General features: G+C 41.1%; 1 protein-coding gene across 4 annotated transcripts in view; it reads left to right on the top strand.

Moving 5' to 3' along the window:
- Positions 1-538: 538 nt before the first annotated feature.
- KIF2A (kinesin family member 2A) overlaps positions 539-23854 on the top strand; it is an 89294-nt gene continuing 65978 nt past the window's right edge. For 2 of the 4 annotated variants that reach the window (XM_055253898.2, XM_055253896.2), the window contains exon 1: positions 607-1043. In XM_055253898.2, the coding sequence (XP_055109873.1) occupies positions 980-1043 (64 nt within the window). In that variant the 5' untranslated portion in view covers positions 607-979. Of the gene's footprint in view, positions 1044-23854 lie in introns of all 4 variants that reach the window. The other 2 variants (XM_055253897.2, XM_055253899.2) reach the window with 2 other exon arrangements.

The following is a 23854-nucleotide window of genomic DNA, read 5'->3' as shown; positions in this document are numbered from 1 at the left end:
TTGGCTTTACAGGCCAAGGCAAGTAAGTCTTGAACCCTCAGCAGAAACAGGGCACCAGCATCTGATGCCTCATAACCTGAACAGTTAAGGACGCCCCACCACAGAGCTTCTTTTTGAGTGTGATGAACTTTAAGGCAAGACTATAAAGGGGTGGATCTTCATTTCGATTTAGGGTTGGTGACACCTCAAGCGTGTTTCTTCCCTTCCAGCGCAACTGGATGGGATACCTACACCAAGTGTGCTTGGGAGGGCTGCTTGGGTCAGCTACCTGTAAGTGGAAATAGGGGGTGCCACCTTCCGATGAAAACACCGAGCCCGTACTGTGAACGGAGGGCCCTTGAATTCACAACCCTCAGCCCGCTGGAAAGCCCTGAAACCACGTGGCCTTTAACCCATTCCGGCAACAGCGCCAATTCCCGGAAGCGAGAGGGCAAGAAAGCTCGGGCGCGACGCTTCCCGCGTCTTCTAGGCAGCGCGCTGAAATCAAACGCGACGCCGGCTAGCTGGGGGCCGGGCCCAGCGCGCACCGCTCCAGCGGCCGGCAAGCCGCGGCCGCCGCCCGCCCCGCTGCAGAGCTGGGCGGGGCCGCCTGGAGGCAGCCGGGAGAGGCAAGCCGAAGAGGAAGAAGAGACGCCGGAGGCGCGCTCTGCGCAGGCGCGCGGCGCCCCACCTCCCCAGCGTCGGCTCCCGGGCGGGCGGTGCGGGCCCTCCCACTCTACCCCGCGCCGTCTCACGGCCCCGGCCCTAGCCTCACCTCGACTACCCTGCGTGCGCGTCCTCCTGCCGGCCTGCAGGCCCGGGGCCTCCGCCTGCTTCCCCACAGCTGCTCTTTGCGGCCCCGCTCGCGTTCACGCTGTCGCCCGGGCCGGCGCGGCCGCGGGCAACCGCTCCCCCTCCCACACCTACCCCGCCCCCTCCCCGCCTTTTCCGCCCTCCGGTCCCCCTCCCTCGGCCCGCTGCTGCTGCTCCAGATGAGGTGATGGCAACGGCCAACTTCGGCAAGATCCAGATCGGGATTTACGTGGAGATCAAGCGCAGCGATGGTGAGCCGCGCTGCCAGCCCCGCTGGCCCGCTCGGCCCCGTGTTCGGGTGTGCACGGAGGGGACGCGGGCGCCGGCCGCCTCATTGATTGCTTCGCCGGGCTGTGGGGGCGGGAAGGCGGCGGCCGCGGCGCTTTTGTGTGTGGCGTGTGTGCCAGTGAGGCCGGCGTGGGGTCCGCCCGGGCGCTGCTGCAGTTCTCCGGGCCGGGCCGCGGGGGAGGGAAGCCGGGTGGGAAAGGGGCCTGGGTGTCGAGGGTCGCGTCTCCAGGGGTCTCTGGGCGAAGGCCGCTCGCTCCTCCCCCCCGCAATCTCCAGCCCCCCCCCAGGGACACCAGCCTGGGAAGGAGCGGGCTTCGTTAGGGATGACCCTGCCTTGCGCTTCCCCTCGGTCTTTGCATTTTACCAGCCTCGCCTCTGACGGGGATGGCGGTGGGGGAGCGGGAAGACCAGCGATTTCACATTCAGAGAACCGACTGCTGGTCGGAGGCCGAGATGGGGGAAAGAGCCAGTCCAGTCGCCTTAAACTGCCGTCTGGTTGTCAGGCCTCCCCGGTTTCGTCCTCGACCATGCTGCTTTCTTTTTTGCCACTTCCTTGGGAGAAAGATGTGGAGAATATCGCGCTGAGCCATGAATAAGGGTGGGGGAGCAATGGGAAGAAATATTCGATGGGCTTCTCCAAGGTGATGAGACTGTAAAGGGAAGGATAGGGGATGGGCAGAGTCAATGCGAGGCGCTGCTGAGACAGTGGGGGTGGGCGACCGGATGTTGATATTTTCACACCCTCGGGAGAGGTAACTGAGAAAAGTGTAAGGCGAGGTGAAGACACATGCTTCATTTTTTTTTTAAAGAGCCTTAGGCTTATGTATCTTTCTGTAGGTTTCTCTTGGGGAAAATGTTTTATGTCACTAGCTTGGGGTGTGGAGTGAGATAAGCCAGCCAGACTGGAAATAATTCATATTGTAAAGGAATAAATGCACGGAGGGAGATAAGTAAAATTATTTTCTTTCGGTACCAATATTGAAAGAACGAGAGATGTGTGATAATCTCGAGTTGAGCAGTGCTCCTGACTCCATCACTCATACCGATTCCTTTTTTTTTTTTGAGACGGATTTTCACCCAGGCTGGAGTGCAATGGTGCGATCTCGGCCCACTGCAACCTCCGCCTCCCGTGTTTAAGCTATTCTTGTGCCTCAGCCTCCCGAGTAGCTGGGATTACAGGCGCCGTCACCACGCCCAGCTAATTTTTTGTATTTTTAGTAGAGACGGGGTTTCACCATGTTGACCAGGCTGGTCTCGACTCCTGACCTCAGGTGATTCACCACCCGCTTCGGCCTCCCAACGTGCTGGGATTACAGGCGTGAGCCACCGTGCCTGGCCTCAATTCCTTTTATGAGTGGCTTATTTATTAGCCTTTAGCCTAGCCTAGTCAGTAGTAACTTGGCTCTCACGTCCACGCCCCCCTTGGATTCTGTCAGGTTTGACCAGGTTATGTGAAGCTAGATTGATTTTCATGTTGTGTGTATGATATATTGGAAGACCTTATATAGCTAATGATTTTTTTCCTCCATTATATTTGAGGTAATCTGTGGTAACAACTGAAACCATCATTATCCTGTATATGAAAAGATAAATTATACCGCTTAGAGCTTTAGAAGTTACCAGTAACACTAATGGGAAAGAGATACCTTCTTTACTTGGGTTGAGGTTTCTTTTATATTTTCTCTTCAGATTACTTTCTTGAAAGAGTGCTGTTAATGTCATTTTTTTAGGTAAATACGAGTTCACAGTATACCAGCAAAAGTAGGATTTACATATTATTTTGAAGATTCTGGGTGCACAGCAACCCCTGTCCCGGGTATACACCCAAGGGAGAGGAAATCGCCACCTTGTGAAGATATCTGCACTCTCGCGTTCATTGCAGCGTTATTCACAGTAGCCAAGACAGGGCAACAACCTAAATGTCCATCGATGAGTGACGAATGGCCAAAGAAATTGTTATGTGTGTGTATGTTTATGTGTGTGTATAGACAATGTACAGTGGAACATTATTCAGCCTTAAAAAAGGAGATCCTACTGTTTACCACAATATAGATGGACCTGAAGGACATTATGTTAAATGAGATAAGCCAGACACTAAGGAAAATATTGCATAATCTCACTCATGTAGAATATTTTTTTAAGGAGCTAAAATACACAGAATGAAACAGTGGTTACTACTGCTGGTGGGGGGGAAGGAGAGGAAATGGGGAGATGTAGGTCAAGGATACAAAACAGATATGTAGGATGAACAAGTTTAGAGATACAGGGGGACCAATGTTAGTAAAATTGTATTAGAGATTTTTGTTAAATAAGTAGATTTTAGCAGCTCTTGTTAAAGTAATTATGTGAAATGATAGCTATATTAATCTGCTTCACGATTTTGCTGTCTATATTCCATAGCATCATGTTATAAACCTCAGTTATGCACAATGAAATTTATTTTTTAAAAAATTAGGGTGCAATAAAATGTGTAAGTTCTTTACACTCGTAAGTATGAGTATAGGTGTTAACATTGAAATCTTATCAGAAAAAGTATATGATATTTGATTTATACATTTTAATTTTTACGGAGCATATTTTATTTAAATTTATTGAACTTGAAGCAATTTTGGTTCTTTTCAGCCTTCACCTTCAGGCTATACCAGAAGTTTCCAGACATACAAGAGCTTTATGTTCTTACATAAGTGCTACTAACCTAAAACCACGTTTCAAAAGCGGTTTGCCTATAAGAAATTAGGGAAGTCATCACAGTGTGTTATTATCCTAACCTATGGTCATGTATCTTTCTATGTGCCTCAGATGCATGATGGAGTTGGTGGAAGGCAGAAGATTAGTAGAGAACTTCGAAAGAACAGAAGGATCATTTGCATTGGACAGTAGTGTTTCACAATAGAAATTGATGTCTGGGAGAATGCCTCTCAAGCTTTCCCTTTTTCACTTTAAAGAAGCTTGTTTGCTTCCTCTCACTTCCATAACAGATCTATATTGGATAAAACACTAGTGGTTATTATAACAAAAATAAACTTTGCAGTTGGAGGAACACTAATATCTGAGACAGTAGAAATGACATGAGTAAAGAAGGGCTGTTTCAGACCATTATTAACTGGTGACTTGATGTTTTTCTTTTGGCTTGCTGATGGTGATCCATGTCCCTATTTCAGACCATGCTTTTCCCATCAGTGATGCTCTTACACTAATAAACATATCCCAAGGGCAAACAGGTACACTAAAATGAGCTTATTCCTGTCTTTCAAGACCATGATAAAAACTATCCTAATGAGCCTTCACTGATTACTAAAACCAGATGGCCAGTCAGCATCTGAATTCCTAAATCATTCTGTATTGTTCATGAGACAGCATATTTCCTTAAGTATTAATGTTTGGTCTGTAACTTTTTTTTTTCCACTCCTCTCAGCTCATACCTGTGGGTACATATTCTTAATATTACGTTTTTAAACTGCATGGGGTAATGGGACTTACTAATAACTAATAATTCTTTTTTTTTTTTTTTTCCGAGACAGAGTCTCACTCTGTCAGTGGTGCAATCTCTGCTCACTGCAACCTCTGCCTCCCACGTTCAAGCGATTCTCATGCCTCAGCCTCCCAAGTAGCTGGGACTACAGGTGTGTGCCACCATGCCTGGCTAATTTTTGTATTTTTAGTAGTGACAGGTTTTGCCACGTTGGCCAGGCTGGTCTCGGACTCCTGGCCTCAAGTGATCCACCCACCTCAGCCTCCCAAAGTACTGGGATTACAGGTGTGAGCCAATGTGCCCAGCCTCTAATGACTCTTAAATTCCCTGAATGCATCTGTGTGTCATTACTCCCATTTCCACCCCCACCACTGGGATGCCTAGCAAAAGTCCTTGCATATCGTTTTTGAATAAATCATACATTATTGGATTTTTAGTTTTCAACCATTTTAATTAATCATTAGAATGACATCTTAGCTGGAAGTGAAACCTTCCATCTATGCTCCTCTGTACTGCTACCTCCCTGCTCTGGCCCTCTACTTCCCACTGGCCTGTTAGTCAGGATCTACAGCATTAATTGAAATTGAGTGATCTGCTAAGGTTAATCTGACTTTTCTGGTATTCTAAGGTTATCAGTGACGGGTTAGGCTTGGAATCCTAAGATTGTTCTCTGCCACAGGAGATAACCTGGTATGAAATTGGACTGGTATATTTTCTTACATGTGTCTTCCTATTTTTCTGATTCAATTCCTTTCCCTTTTTAAAACCCACTGACTCTTAAAAAAACCTACAATCTTTCTGTCGTGTAGCTATTTTTTTTGTTTTTTTTTTTTTTTAGCTGCACTATTAACAGTTCTGTAGTAGCTGTGACTACCCTTTGGGGACTGGGGAAGAAATGAGAAATGTTGAACATTTGGAAGCTGCAGCTAATATGGGATTGTTCTTTGGGGGTCTCTTAGTCACAGTACTGTGACGGTATTGATACATGTGATCTGAAGAGAATCTTAGAATATTTCCACCAGAAAGGTTTTTGGAGATAAACTAGTTTTCATCTTTATAAATGTGGAAACTTGAGTCCCAGATCACCATAAGTGACTTCTCTAGATTCATACAACTTGTCAATGGCAGATAGGAACCTGACATGCTCAGCATAGAAATCAGACTATCAAGAACTATGACAGTAAAGGAGGAACTCTCTGTTATTTTGGAACCATATACCGCTTTTTACAGCCCAGTCAAGATATAGGAAATTGCTTCTTACTTGGGAGAAAGGCACCAGCAAGCAGTGTTACAGAGCTTGATTAGAATGATCCCTGGTAAGAAGTGCTATGTTACCACAAGTTCACAAAACCTAAAATTGTGGGAGGAAAATATTCTTGTTTCTTAGTTAAGTGTTGGTGTAAAGAGTTCTTTTTAACATCTGAAATCAAGAGGCAATTGAAGATTTCAAAGGACCCATCAGGAATTTTGGAGTTCAGGGCAGGCAAAGAAAATGTTTAGAAAAGATTTTAAATGGCCTAATTCTTTATACGCTTTGCCACATTTTTCTTCTGCTAGTTCATCTTTACACATCATTATATAGGCTTCTGGAGAATAGCATGTGTAAATTTAAGTAATAAAGATGAACCATGTGGCAGTACAGGTGTTCTTTAGGTACAATTATGTGATTGATTATGGAGGTGGGACGCAATAGGGGAATTTGTGACCTAATAGTTCCCTTTTCCCTGAGGACTAGGACGATAATGTTTCTGTATATGTATTTGTTAGGGCTTAATAGTTTTCCAAGTGCTTCAAGACATGTTAGCTAATTGGATCTTCACAGGAACACTATGAGGTAAGCAGGGTAGGAAGATGGCAGATTACTGGTTTATAGGTGAAGAATCTGAGGTTGGATTATTTGCCAAGATCACATGGTTAATAAGGAGCATAGCCTGGGCCAAAGCCTAAATCCCTTCACTCCCAGCTCTCTAAGTGCTGCTGAGAGATGTTTGCTGATTATGGTGTGAAGTTGTATACTTTAGTATTTTTTTTGAGACATACAAACCCCTGTAGTAAAATTCTTTCCACTACTACCAAAGAAGCTCAAAAAACTTAAAAGAGTCACTTATTGCTTCCAAAAGTACCACAGAAAGCCAGGAATCTGTATTCGTTGCCTAGCCACTTGATTCTTATGACAAAGATTTTGAAACTCTGGGGAAAGGCTATGTGTCAACTTGTTTTATGTGTTATGATTGTTAAAATGCTAGAGAAAATAGCAAACAGCCAGTTAAATCTGTGTCTGCTCAAATAAGACAAGGGGCAAGAGTGTGGAAAATCCAGAACAAGATTCCTTGAGAGATCATCTAGACCCCGTTCTTTCTAGTCACAAGTATGGTTGTGATTAATATGACATTAATCTTTTGCAAAGTTTAATTCTTGGATTCAGCCATCTGCTTTAATTTCAACACCTCTGTTTTGTAACCTAAAATAATTTTAAGGTGTTTGTTTGTTTTGAGATTACGATTCTTAGCTTAAGAATAGATACAAGTTTTAAACCTTGGATAAAACTTTTATTCTTCTGGTTCAGTTGTAGAACAAATACAGGTTAAGTTGTCTTCCAGCTCTTTTCGGTAAAGTAATATTAATGGTTTTATAGTGCTAAGTGAAAATAGACATTAGAATTTCACCATATGAAACTATCTCCCAAGAGTAATATGAGTGAGGGAAGTGTTCCTTTTAAAAGTCATGCTTCTAGGCTGAGCATGGTAGTTTATGCCTGTAATCCCAGCACTTTGGAGGCCAAAGCGGGAGAATTGCTTGAGCCCATGAGTTTGAGGTTATAGTGCACTATGATCTCATTACCCACTACAATAAAACACGAAGTTCAGATGATCATTCACTAGGGTGTGTGATATTTTGGAGTATAGACCTTAAGTGATTATGGCATATCAAAGTAACGTGGTCTTATATTTTTTTTTTTTTTACTGCAGATTTCATTGAATATACTTCTATTAACTGCCTGCTATATATCAAGCATTCTGATAGGTGTTGGAGATACAAAAAATGAATAAAGCAAAAATAGTTCCTGCCCTCACAAACAAGTAAATAAGTGATTCATCTATAGTGTGGTTAGTACTGATAGAAGTATGCCATTTTGTGTGTACATTATTACTACCTTCCTTTTGAAGATTAGGCTTTTTAGTTAGACTCTTGAAGTTATGGACCTTTTAGATGGAAAATACGTGTCATATATGCCATTTCTCCTCCTCTATGACCAATATCCATGATCCCTCATAGCATTCCTGATGAATTTAGCCTCAGAAATTTTTTTGAGAGGGAGTCTCGCTCTTGTTGCCCAGACTGGAGTGCAGTGGCGTGATCTCAGCTCACTGCAGCCTCTGCCTCCTGGGTTCACGCGATTCTCCTGCCTCAGCCTCCTAAGTAGCTGGCATTATAGGCGTGCACCAACGTGCCTGGCTAATTTTTTTGTATTTTTAGTAGAGATGGGGTTTCACCATGTTGGCCAGGCTGGTCTTGAACTCCTGACCTCGTGGCCCACCCACCTCGGCCTCGCAAAGTGCTGGGATTACAGGCTTGAGCCATTGTGCCCGGCCAGCCTCAGAGTTCTTAATACAGCATTATCAGCCTTGATAGCCCTAGTCAGCCAGTTGAAATTGGCATTGTCATTGTTAGCCTATTTCCTATACTCTAGTACCTATTTGAGTTATAAGTTTATAACTTTTAAATTGTTTTGGTATCAAAAGGAATTGTTTTTAGGGTTTTGCTCTGTCACCCAGGCTGGAGTGCAGTGGCATGATCATAGCTCACTGCAGCCTCCAAGTCCTGGACTCAAGCAATCCTCTCACCTTAACTTCCCAAGTAGCTAGGACTACAGGTATGCACAACCATGCCTAGCTAGTTTTTGTATTGTTTGTAGAGATGGGGTCTTGCTATGTTGACTAGGCTGGTCTTGAACTCCTGGCCTCAAGCAATTCTCCCTCCTTGGCCTCCCAAAGTACTGGGATTACAGGTGTGAGCGACCATACCTGGTCAGATTTATGCAATTTAAAGTTTTTGGCAGACCAGCACCTGACAGCAGGTTTCTCTCTAGATACCCATCCTGGGTTTGGGTACTTGTAAATAGAGACTGGCTCGGTGTGGTGTCTCGTGCCTGTAATCCCAGCACTTTGGGAGGCCTAGGCAGGAGGATTGCTTGAAGCCAGGAGTTGGATACCAGCCTGGGCAAGGTGATGAGGCTCTATTTCTACAAAAGATAAAATTAGCCAGGCCTGGTAGCATGTGACTATAGCCCCAGCTACTCAGGAGGATGAAGTGGGAGGATTGGTTGAGCCCAGGAGTTGGAGGCTGCAGTGAGCTATGATCATGCCACTGCACTCCAGCCTGGGTGACAGAACAAGTCACTGTCTCAAAACAAACAAACAAACAAACAGAGACCAAGAAGCAGAGCATGGGAAACAGCAGTACATGCAGCTACTGGTGGTTATGTGTAATTTGGATATAAACTCCTTATACATTATGGCCAGAGAACTGTAAGAATCAGGTTCCTCCTTGGGCTGTGTTTTATTTACTTTTGAAGACTTTCTCTCCAGGTTTTTGTAGGTTTTGGCATTAATTTTGACCATATTTTACCTAAAGGAAAGACAAGATCAGCAAGGAACAAACTTGTGGTAAAATTTGCTGAGTGTCTATACTGTGCTAAGAATGAACTTTTTTTTTTTTTAAGATGGAGTCTCACTCTGCCACCCAGGCTGTAGTGCAGTGGCACGATCTTGGCTCACTGCAACCTCCGCCTCCTGGGTTCAAGTGATTCTTCTGCCTCAGCCTCCTGAGTAGCTGAGATTACAGGCCCGTGCCATGATCCCCAGCTAATTTTTGTATTTTTAGTAGAGACAGGGTTTCACCATGTTGGCCAGGCTGGTCTCAAACTCCTGACCTCAAGCGATCCACCTGCCTCGGCCTCCCAGAGTGTTGGGATTACAGGTGTGAGCCACTACACCTGGCCTTATGCCTGCATTTTGACCACAACCCATCACAAGGTCGTGTGTGGAATTTTCCACTCTGGTGTCATGTTGGTGCTCAAAAAGTTTCAGATTTTGGAGCATTTTGGATTAAAGAATGCTCAGCCTGTGGTGGTTCATAACTCTGGCTGCTCAATAGATCACCTGTGGGGCTGTGGAAAAAAACAGACCAAAAAAAAAAAAAAAAAGCAACCCACCACAGCCAACATCTGGTTCCTTTGCTTAGAGAGTCTGTCTGGTATGTAGTCTAGGTATCAGTATTTTACTTTAAGGCGCCTCACATACTGTTGAAGCTTAACTTGTCACACATTAGTGATTCCAGGGTATAGCTAGGGTTGTGATCCATTATTTTAGTAAAAGTAGTATCTCCTAACAGAGTATCTGACAAGACTTCATGAAGAGTGAAGTTTAAATGGTGAGAGGAAGATGACCAGTAGGTTGCCCTGAGGGGAAGGAGGCATTCTAGCCATGTAGGCAGCATGGAAGAAATCCCTGACTGGAAACAAAGCTGTCAGGTGAAGGGCATTTAAAACAGGCAGAGGGAGGATGATGAAGAAGATAAGGAAGGAGGGGTAATCTGGGGCACCTTATTAAAGACCTGGAAACAGAGGTAAGGTAAGGATCTTGGAATTAATTTCTAGGACACTTGGAAACTACTATAGGTCTTAATCTCCTAAGAGCAGTAATAGGAGTTAGTGATTAGTGATAGATTAGAGGGAGCATAGTACTGAAAATGAGAGGTAGCGTAGATAAGATTGCATCAGTCTAGGAGGGTGAGCAATGATTAAGGAACAGATGATATGCAGAACACACTGCAAGAAGAATTGATGTTATATTGCAGTATATCCCTTGTGCTGAATAAAGGGCAAATGAGTTGAAAGGAAAGGACTTAACATCTGTAAAGTCTGAGTATAAGTTTTAAATCTCTTCAGTTTTATTTAATCAGGCTAACCCTATTCAAGAATACAGTGTAGAGGACTGTAGAGCCTATCAAGGTAATATCAAAGAGAGCATCCAACTCAGGCTGCATATAGTTTTTGCCACTAATATCCTAAAAGTAAGTGAGTTTAAGGTATAAATCATTCCATTACATGTTTACCTGCAATGGGAATTTGCTTAAGCTATAACTAAGTACTTTGCCACCTTAATACTGAGCTGTAGTGTGTTAGCCAGGACCCTCTCAGAATTCTTGGAACGGAATGAGAAGGAAAAGCAGTACACAAAGAATATGGCGTCAGCTCTTTAAGGGATGAAGTGTTTTATTTCTTGAAATGCAGCTGCTCTTTTTTACTTTTTCTTTGCTCTTACTTTTGGCCTATTTTTTCTATCCTGGCATTTGCCTTCTCTTTTTCATCCTTAGGATTCTAAGTGCCATTTCAGTATTCAGAATCTCTTAACTACAGTTTGCAATTTAGGACTTAAAAAGAGGTAAGGAAGGGAACAGAGGCAGTGAAATTATTCTGTATGATACTATAAAGGTGGATACATGTCATGACACATATGCCAAATTCATAGAAGGTACAATACCAAGAGTCAACCCTAATGTAAACTAGGCACTTTGGATGATAATGGTGTGTCAAGATAGGTTCATCAATTGTAACAAGTGTACCTGGTGCAGGGCATTGATAGTGGGGAGGCTGTGTGAGGTTAAGGATTGTACAGGAAATCTCTGTACCTTCCACTCAATTTTGCTGTGAACCTAAAAAAGGTTGGGGAGGAGAGGATGCAAACTTTAGGTGTTAAAAGTTAAAACCACTCTTGAAATAATGGACCAATTAATGACAAAAAAATTATAATTTATGAATGAGGATTAGTCATATAGGTGTACAATTAAGATGAAATTTTGCCATTCATTTTTGTCATGCATAGTCTATTGGCCAATGTAAGAAGAAAAATTTTTCAATGAGCTATAGTATAGTAAAAAGGATTCACATATGTATGGCAACTTTAGCCGCCCCCCCCCCCCTTTTTTTTTTGAATTGAAGTTTCACTCTTGTTGCCCAGGCTGGAGTGCAGTGGTACAATCTTGGCTCACCGCAACCTCTGCCTTCCGATTTCAAGCAATTCTCTTGCCTCAGCCTCCTGAGTAGCTGGGATTACAGGCATGTGCCACCGCACCCAGCTAATTTTGTATTTTTAGTAGAGATGGCGTTTCTCCATGTCGATCAGGCTGGTTTCGAACTCCCGACCTCAGGTCATCCACCTGTCTTGGCCTCCCAAAGTGCTGGGATTACAGGCGTGAGCCACAGTGCCCAGCCACCTATAAGATTTTTAAGAAATGAGAACAAATTAGGGGCCCCAATTACTGAGGTACATCTTAGAATTTAACCACAGAAAGCTCTTTGATGATATACTGCTGTTGGTCAAAACTTGCCTGTATTGTTATAATGAGGAAGTTGACTTGTCCAAGGTCATACATAAAATAAGTAGCAAATCTGAGATTAGAACATAGATTGTCTGCCCCCAAAATCCTCTACATACTGATTCATTGTAGACTGTAATTCATTTTTGTGCCCTATTAATGTTCCAGGCATTGGAAGTCAAATAATTAATTTCATAATGCTTTTCTTTTCCTTTCTAGGGTATACTTTTTATTAATCAGGTGTTTTTATTAATCCACCTAGTATTTGCTGTATGGCCATCATGTGTCCCTTCATCTGATTTCTTTGAAGAATTAGTTGAAGGACTTTTCCCTAGAAGAAGTTAGTTTGCCAGTTACAACAAAATAATAAGTAGCTATTGCACTCAATACAAATGCTCTGTGGCTCTATAATTTGACAAAGACTTTCTAGTTTTCTCCAGTCTCTTTTGCTATTGCCTATGTTTAAACTCTCTTGCTCACAAGACTTTAGACAATTTAAACAGGAACAAATGCTATCATAAGGATGCTTCATATTAGATGAGCAACAATATTGTCAGGAAAATGGTAACAATTAGATTATAGCAACTTGCTAAAGTGCTGACATAATAGATTGATTTGGGGGCCTGTCCAAATTTAGTGGACTTTGTTTTTTTGGAGACAGAGTCTTGGTCTGTTGCCAGGCTGGAGTGCAGTGGCGCGATCTCAGCTCACTGCAACCTCCAACTCCCTGGTTCAAGCGATTCTCCTGCCTCAGCCTCCTCAGTAGCTGGGATTACAGGCATGTGCCACCACGCCCAGCTAATTTTTGTATTTTTAGTAGAGATGGGGTTTCACTGTGTTGAGCAGGATGGTCTCAATCTCCTGACCTCGTGATCTGCCTGCCTTAGCCTCCCAAGGTGCTGGGATTACAGGCGTGAGCCACTGCGCCCAGCCATAAATTTATTTTTAGAAACCCATTGTTTGAAATTGTTTTGGGATTATATATGGGTTGTGTGTTTATTTTTTAAATTATAGCTGATACTGAGAGTTGCCTGTAACTTGGCTCTAAGTATATGGTTGAGTGCTTTCTTTATATGCTCTTTGGTTGCAGTTTTATTAAGAGTAATAACATTGCTTTTAACTGTACATGCTGTTTTGGGTTTCTATTATGAACAATTTCTTAATTAAAAATAAGTAGAGCTTCTTTTCCTTCTATTCCTGAGATTTTCCCTTTTTAATCTTTACAGGTGCTTCTTTCCCCATTCTCTTTAAGTATTGATGTTCTTCAGGGCTTGATCCTACCCCTGCAGTACTTCTCACATAGTATTCTCTTTCTGGGTAAACTAAATGCTTCTCTTTAGCCCACGTTGGCTACAGACATGTACTGTTTGTATATGTCATGGATTACTGCATATCTCCATTTGGATGTCTCATAAACACTCAAATTCAGCGTGTCCAAAATTGAACCCATCACCCCTTCCTCAAGTTTACTTCAGTATTTCTCATTCACTCTATTGCTCCAGTCAGAAACTTGGTTGTCTTCCTTGACTCCTTTTTCTTTCTTGACCTTATAGCCTATTATGGTCTCTTAATTTAATGACTCAAGTAACTCTTCCTACACTTTTTCTGTACCTACCACTATAACTTTTGGTCATGCTAGCATTATGTCTTGTCTGTGCTGTTGCAACAAATTCCTAATAGGCCTCTCTACCTAGGAGAGTAATTTAGTTAATAACAACAACAACAACAAAAAACCCAAAATACTAATTTGGTTAATTACTGTTTCGGAGTAACCTTCAGGCATGTAGGTTTGACCCTCTGATCACATGCTTAAAACTTTGAAAGCGTTCTCTACTTCTGTTGCCCTTTTTATGAAGCCCAAGTCTAACATGGCTTATGGTGGACCCTGAACAAACTAGCCTGCCTCTTCAGTCTCATTCTTGCTGCTTATTTGAGGCACTCTATACTCCAGACAAGCTGAACTTTCTTGGAACACTCCACTTCTAACTAACCTAGCACAGGCACTTTGCACACTTCATAAATTATCTGTTTGCTGAACCAGTGACTAAATGAACTTTCAGCTGCTCTTTCACTGCTCTGTCTATTCAAGTTTTGACATTCTTAAAAATTGACTTGTGTGTTCATCCTCCAGGCATCAAGAATATGACATGACAAGGTGTGTGTCACTGTTTTTAATGTATACTTGTAATTTTCTCTTTAATTACCTGTTTTGAATAGCAATGTAGTCCCATGACTAATTAAGTTCCAAAAGGATATATATGTATGTATGTATATATCTGTTAGTCTCCATCCTACCCCTACCCCACAGCTAGCTACCCAATTCTTCTCCAAGAGACAGAAATATTACTAGCTTCTTTTATTTGTAGAGAATTACTTCTTTTTCATTTTTCAGGAAAATCTCTGCTTACACATCTCTATCTACATGTAGTATAAATATGTGTAAATATATATCTTTTTCCTACAGATGTTATATTGTATATACTGGAGTGTAATTTACTTAATAATATCTTGGAGAACCTTTGAGTAGATAAATAATAGTCTCCTTCTTTCTTGTACTGCATTTCATTAGTGAGTAAATATACCACAATTTATTTAACCAGTCTTTTACTGATGACATTTACATTTGTTCCTAATCTGTAGCTGCTGCATAGCCAATACTGTAGTATTTAATAGTCTTCAACTCTTGACATTTTATACATACATGAATATATCTGTAGAGGAAAAATCCTAGAAGTAGAAGCAGTGGGTCAGATAATTGTGTATGTGTAATGTTGATAGATCTTGCTGACTTGTCTTCCATAGATATGAATTTACCTTACTATCTGCAAAAATGCCTGTTTCCTCATACTCTTACCCGCACAGTGTACATTACACTTTTGAAATTTGCTAGCTTGGATTGTGAAGTTCAGGCTGTGCCTATAGAATTTATTTTTTTAAGTGGCCCTGTAAGGGATGACATGCTTAATTTATGAAGTGTTATGAGGTCCAAACATATAATAGAAAACATCTAAGTTCTGGTGTTTATCTGTCATAGCCAATATAGAAAAATAAAGAGTATATCATATATTATGTCTGATTATGAGAAGAAAGTAATTTTTTAGTTAAAATTTTTTGAGAAATAAATATTATAGTTTTAACCTAATAAACCTAAAGAGCCCTTTAAGGTGCACAATTCAGTGATTTTTTTTTTTTTTTTTAGTATATTCATGAAGTTGTACAATTACTACCACTGTCCAATTTCAGAGCATTTTTATGACAAAGCCTAAAAGAAACCTATACCCATTAGCAGTCACTCTGCATTCCCCTCTCATTCCAGCCTTTAGTGTCTGCCACTAATCAACTTTTTATCTTTGTAGATTTGTCTGTTTTGGACATTGAGTATAAATGAAACTGTACAATACATAGCCTTTAGTGTATAGCATCTTTCACTTAGCATAATCCATACTCGTTTATCAGTATGGTAACATATTTCAGTACTTTTTTATGGTTGAATAATATTCCATTTCATTTCATTTATCCATCCATTAATCGATAGATATTTGGGTTTTCCATTTTTTGGCCATTATGAATACCATTCATATACAAGTTTTTGTGTGGACATAAAAGAACTGAAAATTGTTTTCAGTTTTTGCGGGTTATACCTGGAAGTGGAATTGCTGGATTATATGGTAACTCTATACTTAACTTTTTGAGGAACTGCCATATTATTTTGCAAAGTGGCTATATTATTTTGCATTCCCACTAGTAATATTTGAGGGTTCCAATTTTCCACATCCTGGCCCAAACTTGTTATTTTCCATCTTTTTTATTATAGCCGTCCTGGTGGGTATGAAGTGGCATTTTATTGTGATTTTGATTTGCATTTCCCTAATGACTAATGATGTTGAACATCTTTCCATGTGTTCATTTACCATTTTTTGTTTGTTTGTTTGTTTGTTTTTAAAGGATAGAGTCTTATTCTGTCGCCCAGACTGGAGTGCAATGGTGTGATGTCAGTTCACTGCAACGTCTGCCTCCTGGGCTCAACTGATCCTTTCACCTCAGCCTCCCAAGTAGCTGGGACTACAGATGCACACCACATCCAGCTGATTTTTATATTTTTTTGTAGAGATGTGTTTCGCCACGTTTCTTAGGCTGGTCTCATACTTGTGGGCTCAAGTGATCCGCCCACCTTGGCCTCCCAAAGTTCTGGGATTACAGACTTGAGCCACCATGCCCAGCCATTTGTATGTCTTTTTTGGAGAAAGATCTGTTCAAATCCTTTGTTCACTTTATAATTTGGTATGTTTTCTCTTTTTTTTTTTTTTTGAGACGGCGTCTCACTCTGTCACTCAGGCTGGAATGCAGTGGCATGATCATAGCTCATTGCAGCCTTACCTCCCAGGCCCAAGTGCCTCTCCCACTTCAGCTTCCTGAGTAGCTAGGACCACAGGCACAAGCCACCTTGCCTGGCTAATTTTTATTTAGAGGGGATTGGGGTGGGGGAGAGACAAGGTCTCATTATGTTACCCAGGCTGGTCAAACTCCTGGGCTCAAGTGATTCTCCCGTCTCAGCCTCTCAAAAGTGCTGGGATGACAGGTATGATCCACCGTGCCCAGTCAATATTTATCCTCTTATTGTTGAGGTATAAAACTTCTGGATACTACTGCCTCATCTGATATATGCTTTACAGATTTTTTTTCTCATTCTGAGGGTTGTCTTTTCCCTTTCTTGATAGTATCCTTTGAAGCGCAAAAATTTTTAATTTTGATGAAGTCCAGTTATCTATTTTTTCTTCTGTTGCTTTTGCTTTTGTTATATCTAAGAAACCATTGTCTAATCCAAGATGAGACCTACCTTTATGTCCTGCTACTTAGGCCTTTCCATGGACTATATTACCTAAAATGTTTATGTTCTTCCTTGATCTTAATACTTGTTCTTGACCTTTTAACATAGAAAACAAATTAAGCATTTGTCAGCAAATATGCTGCAAGTCTTTGGTAAAGGATGAATAAGGCCTTGAAATACCTTGCAACTCTAGTCTCAGAGTCATCTCTTTGTTACCAGAGTTGAAGGGTGGGAAGCGGTTGCCTTTTATCTGTGTACCTACACACATATGTGCATATATGGTATAATGTATCAGTATTTACAGAGACCATAGTAAACACAGCACAAAACCAGGCATTAAGAGATACGTGGGAAATAGAGTTTAAATGGTAAATATGGTAAAGATTGTTTTATGGTTTTTGGGTTTTTTTTTCATGATCATATTTTTAATGTTACTTTAAAATAGATGAGTGGAATGTAATTCAATTTAGTAAAAAAAAAAAAAAAAAAAAAAAATCAGCTTTATTAAAACATCTGAGAAAGCCGGGCGCAGTGACTCATGCCTGTAATCCCAGCACTTTGGGAGGCCGAGGCAGACGGATCACATGAGGTCAGGTGTTCAAGACCAGCCTGACCAACATGGAGAAACCTCATCTCTACTAAAAATTCAAAATTAGCCGGGCATGGTGGCGCATGGCTGTAATTCCAGCTACTCAGCAGGCTGAGGCAGGATAATCGCTTGAACCTGTGAGGCGGAGGTTGCGGTGAGCCAAGATCACGCCATTGCACTCCAGCCTGGGCAACGAGCGAAACTCCGTCTCAAAAAAAAAAAAAAAAAAAAATCTGAGAAAGATGGAAAAATAAATGTATTAGAAAAGGTTTTTGAAAAGGAGAATGTTAATCGAGACCACGGTGAAACCCTGTCTCTACTAAAAAAATACAAAAAATTAGCCGGGCGCGGTGGCAGGCACCTGTAGTCCTAGCTACTTGGGAGGCTGAGGCAAGAGAATGGTGTGAACCTGGGAGGTGGAGCTTGCAATGAGCTGAGATCACGCCACTGCACTCCAGCCTGGGCGACAGAGCGAGACTCTGTCTCAAAGAAAAAAAAAAAAAGAAGAATGTTAAAAACACATAAAATTATAGCTTTATACATTCTGAAGTAAATATTGATGCATTGAAGGGATAGCTAGAATTTGTTTCAAAATAATCCAGTTGTGATAGAAGTGGCAGTAAGATTGTCCATATGTTGAAAATCAGTGAAGCTGAATGTAGGGGGTTATCATTGATTGTATAAGTTTGCAATTTTTCATAATACTTTAAATTTTTTTTGCTGGGTACAGTGGCTCATGCCTGTAATCCCATCACTTTGGGAGGTTGAGGTGGGTGGATCGCCTGAGCCCAGAAGTTTGAGATCAGCCTGGGCACCATGGCAAAACCTTGTCTCTACAAAATATACCTTGCAAAAATTAGCTGAGCATGGTGGTATGTACCTGTGGTCCCAGCCACTCTGGTGGCTGAGGTGGGAGGATCCCTTGAGCCCCAGAGGTTGAGGCTGCAGTGAGCTGTGTTCATGCAACTGTGCTCCAGCCTGGGTAACAGAGGGAAACACTGTCTCAAAAAAAATAAAATAAATAAATAAAAAATTTTTAATGAAAATTCTTCTTCAAAATGCCTCTGCACAGAATCTCATTTACAGTAGCCACATAAAGAATAAAATACCTAGGAATACAGCTAACCAAGGAAGCAAAAGAGCTCTACAGTGAGAATTACAAAACATTGCTGAAATAAATCTGAGATGATACAAACAGAAAAACATTCCACGATCATGGATAAGAAGAATCAGTGTTGTTAAAATGGCTGTGCTGCCCAAAGCAATTTACAGATTCAATGCTATTTCTATCAAACTACCAATGACATTCTTCACAGAATTAGGAAAATCTATTCTAAAATTCATATGAACCAAAAAAGAACCTAATAGCCAAAACAATCCTTAGCAAAAATAACAAAGCCAGAGGTATCATACTACCCCATTTCAAGCTGTACTGCAAATCTGCAGTAACCAAAACAGCACGGTACTGATATAAAAACAGACACATAGACCAGTGGAACAAGATTGAGAACCCAGAAATAAAGCCACACACCTACAACCATCTGATCTTCAGCAAAGTCGATAATAACAAGCAATGGGGAAAGGACTCCTTATTCAGTAAATGGTGCTGGGGAAACTGGGTAGCTACATGTAGAAGATTGAAACTGGACCCCTGCCTTTCACCATAAACAAAAATTAACTCAAAATGGATTAAAGACTTAAATGTAAGACCTCAAATTACAAAATCACTGGAAGAAAACCTAGCAAGTACCATTCTGGGCATTGGCCTTATCAAAGAGTGTATGACCAAGTCCCCAAAACAATTACAACAAAAAGAAAAAAAATGACAAATAGCTAATTAAAGAGCTTCTCTGCACAGCAAAAGAAACAGAGTAAACAGACAACCTACAGAATGGGAGAAAATATTCACAAACTATGCATATGACAAAGATCTCATTTCCAGAATCTATAAGAAACAATTCAAGCAAAAACAAACAGTCCCATTAAAAAATGGGCAGAGGGACACACTTGCTTTCTTAAGTCGCCTGCTTGTTCCTCTTCCAAGTTGTACTTTCTTTTCTTTTCTTTCCTTAACGTTGTAAAGCTCTTCTTTTCTTTTTTTTTTTTTTCTTTTTTTTTATTATACTTTAGGGTTTTAGGGTACATGTGAACAATGTGCAGTTTTGTTACATATGTATCCATGTGCCATGTTGATTTCCTGCACCCATTAACTCGTCATTTAGCATTAGGTGTATCTCCTAATGCTGTCCCTCCCCCCTCCCCCCACCCCACAACAGTCCCCGGAGTGTGATGTTCCCCTTCCTGTGTCCATGAGTTCTCATTGTTCAATTGCCACCTATGAGTGAGAACATGCGGTGTTTGGTTTTTTGTCCTTGCGATAGTTTACTGAGAATGATGTTTTCCAGTTTCATCCATGTCCCTACAAAGGACACGAACTCATCATTTTTTATGGCTGCATAGTATTCCATGGTGTATATGTGCCACATTTTCTTAATCCAGTCTATCGTTGTTGGACATTTGGGTTGGTTCCAACTCTTTGCTATTGTGAATAGTGCCGCAATAAACATACGTGTGCATGTGTCTTTATAGCAGCATGATTTATAGTCCTTTGGGTATATACCCAGTAATGGGATGGCTGGGTCAAATGGTATTTCTAGTTCGAGATCCCTGAGGAATCGCCACACTGACTTCCACAATGGTTGAACTAGTTTACAGTCCCACCAACAGTGTAAAAGTGTTCCTATTTCTCCACATCCTCTCCAGCACCTGTTGTTTCCTGATTTTTTAATGATGGCCATTCTAACTGGTGTGAGATGGTATCTCACTGTGGTTTTGATTTGCATTTCTCTGATGGCCAGTGATGAGGAGCATTTCTTCATGTGTTTTTTGGCTGCATAAATGTCTTCTTTTGAGAAGTGTCTGTTCATGTCCTCTGCCCACTTTTTGATGGGGTTGTTTGTTTTTTTCTTGTAAATTTGTTTGAGTTCATTGTAGATTCTGGATATTAGCCCTTTGTCAGATGAGTAGGTTGCAAAAATTTTCTCCCATTGTGTAGGTTGCCTGTTCACTCTGATGATAGTTTCTTTTGCTGTGCAGAAGCTCTTTAGTTTAATGAGATCCCATTTGTCGATTTTGGCTTTTGTTGCCATTGCTTTTGGTGTTTTAGACATGAAGTCCTTGCCCACGCCTATGTCCTGAATGGTATTGCCTAGGTTTTCTTGTAGGATTTTAATGGTTTTAGGTCTAACATATAAGTCTTTAATCCATCTTGAATTAATTTTTGTATAAGGTGTAAGGAAGGGATCCAGTTGCAGCTTTCTACATATGGCTAGCCAGTTTTCCCAGCACCATTTATTAAATAGGGAATCCTTTCCCCATTTCTTGTTTTTGTCAGGTTTGTCAAAGATCAGATAGTTGTAGCTATGCGGCATCATTTCTGAGGGCTCTGTTCTGTTCCATTGATCTATGTCTCTGTTGTGGTACCAGTACCATGCTGTTTTGGTTACTGTAGCCTTGTAGTATAGTTTAAAGTCAGGTAGCGTGATGCCTCCAGCTTTGTTCTTTTGGCTTAGGATTGACTTGGCGATGCGGGCTCTTTTTTGGTTCCATATGAACTTTAAAGTAGTTTTTTCCAATTCTGTGAAGAAAGTCATTGGTAGCTTGATGGGGATGGCATTGAATCTATAAATTACCTTGGGCAGTATGGCCATTTTCACGATATTGATTCTTCCAACCCATGAGCATGGAATGTTCTTCCATTTGTTTGTATCCTCTTTTATTTCATTGAGCAGTGGTTTGTAGTTCTCCTTGAAGAGGTCCTTCACATCCCTTGTAAGTTGGATTCCTAGGTATTTTATTCTCTTTGAAGCAATTGTGAATGGGAGTTCACTCATGATTTGGCTCTCTGTTTGTCTGTTATTGGTGTACAAGAATGCTTGTGATTTTTGTACGTTAATTTTGTATCCTGAGACTTTGCTGAAGTTGCTAATCAGCTTAAGGAGATTTTGGGCTGAGACAATGGGGTTTTCTAGATATACAATCATGTCATCTGCAAACAGGGACAATTTGACTTCCTCTTTTCCTAATTGAATACCCTTTATTTCCTTCTCCTGCCTGATTGCTCTGGCCAGAACTTCCAGCACTATGTTGAATAGGAGTGGTGAGAGAGGGCATCCCTGTCTTGTGCCAGTTTTCAGAGGGAATGCTTCCAGTTTTTGCCCATTCAGTATGATATTGGCTGTGGGTTTGTCGTAGATAGCTCTTATTATTTTGAGATACGTCCCATCAATACCTAATTTATTGAGAGTTTTTAGCATGAAGGGTTGTTGAATTTTGTCAAAGGCCTTTTCTGCATCTATTGAGATAATCATGTGGTTTTTGTCTTTGGTTCTGTTTATATGCTGGATTACATTTATTGATTTGCGTATGTTGAACCAGCCTTGCATCCCAGGGATGAAGCCCACTTGATCATGGTGGATAAGCTTTTTGATGTGCTGCTGGATTCGGTTTGCCAGTATTTTATTGAGGATTTTTGCATCAATGTTCATCAAGGATATTGGTCTGAAATTCTCTTTTTTGGTTAAGTCTCTGCCAGGTTTTGGTATCAGGACGATGCTGGCTTCGTAAAATGTGTTAGGGAGGATTCCCTCTTTTTCTATCGATTGGAATAGTTTCAGAAGGAATGGTACCAGTTCCTCCTTGTACCTCTGGTAGAATTCAGCTGTGAATCCATCAGGTCCTGGACTCTTTTTGGTTGGTAAGCTATTGATTATTGCCACAATTTCAGAGCCTGTTATTGGTCTATTCAGAGATTCAACTTCTTCCTGGTTTAGTCTTGGGAGGGTGTATTTGTCGAGGAATTTATCCATTTCTTCTAGATTTTCTAGTTTATTTGCATAGAGGTGTTTGTAGTATTCTCTGATGGTAGATTGTATTTCTGTGGGATCGGTGGTGATATCCCCTTTTTCGTTTTTTATTGCATCTATTTGATTCTTCTCTCTTTTCTTCTTGATTAGTCTTGCTAGCGGTCCATCAATTTTGTTGATCTTTTCAAAAAACCAGCTCCTGGATTCATTAATTTTTTGAAGGGTTTTTTGTGTCTCTATTTCCTTCAGTTCTGCTCTGATTTTAGTTATTTCTAGCCTTCTGCTAGCTTTTGAATGTGTTTGCTCTTGCTTTTCTAGTTCTTTTAATTGTGATGTTAGGGTGTCAATTTTGGATCTTTCCTGCTTTCTCTTGTGGGCATTTAGTGCTATAAATTTCCCTCTACACACTGCTTTGAACGTGTCCCAGAGATTCTGGTATGTTGTGTCTTTGTTCTCGTTGGTTTCAAAGAACATCTTTATTTCTTCCTTCATTTCATTATGTACCCAATAGTCATTCAGGAGCAGGTTGTTCAGTTTCCGTGTAGTTGAGCGGTTTTGAGTGAGTTTCTTAATCCTGAGTTCTAGTTTGATTGCACTGTGGTCTGAGAGACAGTTTGTTATAATCTCTGTTCTTTTACATTTGCTGAGAAGAGCTTTACTTCCAACTATGTGGTCAATTTTGGAATAGGTGTGGTGTGGTGCTGAAAAAAATGTATATTCTGTTGATTTGGGGTGGAGAGTTCTGTAGATGTCTATTAGGTCCACTTTATGTAGAGCTGAGTTCAATTCCTGGATATCCTTGTTAACTTTCTGTCTCGTTGATCTGTCTAATGCTGACAGTGGGGTGTTAAAATCTCCCATTATTATTGTGTGGGAGTTTAAGTCCCTTTGTAGGTCACTCAGGACTTGCTTTATGAATCTGGGTGCTCCTGTGTTGGGTGCATATATATTTAGGATAGTTAGCTCTTCTTGTTGAATTGATCCCTTTACCATTATGTAATGGCCTTCTTTGTCTCTTTTGATCTTTGTTGGTTTAAAGTCTATTTTATCAGAGACTAGGATTGCAACCCCTGCCTTTTTTTGTTTTCCAGTTGCTTGATAGATCTTCCTCCATCCCTTTATTTTGAGTCTATGTGTGTCTCTGCACGTGAGATGGGTTTCCTGAATACAGCACACTGATGGGTCCTGACTCCTTATCCAGTTTGCCAGTCTGTGTCTTTTGATTGGAGCATTTAGCCCATTTACATTTAACGTTAATATTGTTATGTGTGAATCTGATCCTGTCATTATGATGTTAGTTGGTTATTTTGCTCGTTAGTTGCTATAGTTTCTTCCTAGCCTCGATGGTTTTTACAATTTGGCATGTTTTTGCAGGGGCTGGTACCGGTTGTTCCTTTCCATGTTTAGTGCTTCCTTCAGGAGCTCTTTTAGGGCAGGCCTGGTGGTGACAAAATCACTCAGCGTTTGCTTGTCTGTAAAGTATTTTATTTCTCCTTCACTTATGAAGCTTAGTTTGGCGGGATAGGAAATTCTGGGCTGAAAATTCTTTTCTTTAAGAATGTTGAATATCGGCCCCCACTCTCTTCTGGCTTGTAGAGTTTCTGCTGAGAGATCAGCTGTTAGTCTGATGGGCTTCCCTT

Source organism: Symphalangus syndactylus, chromosome 18, assembly GCF_028878055.3.
Source record: "Symphalangus syndactylus isolate Jambi chromosome 18, NHGRI_mSymSyn1-v2.1_pri, whole genome shotgun sequence".
Taxonomy (NCBI): domain Eukaryota; kingdom Metazoa; phylum Chordata; class Mammalia; order Primates; family Hylobatidae; genus Symphalangus; species Symphalangus syndactylus.
Note: the sequence above shows the minus strand (reverse complement) of the source record. Positions and strands in the feature narration are given on the sequence as shown.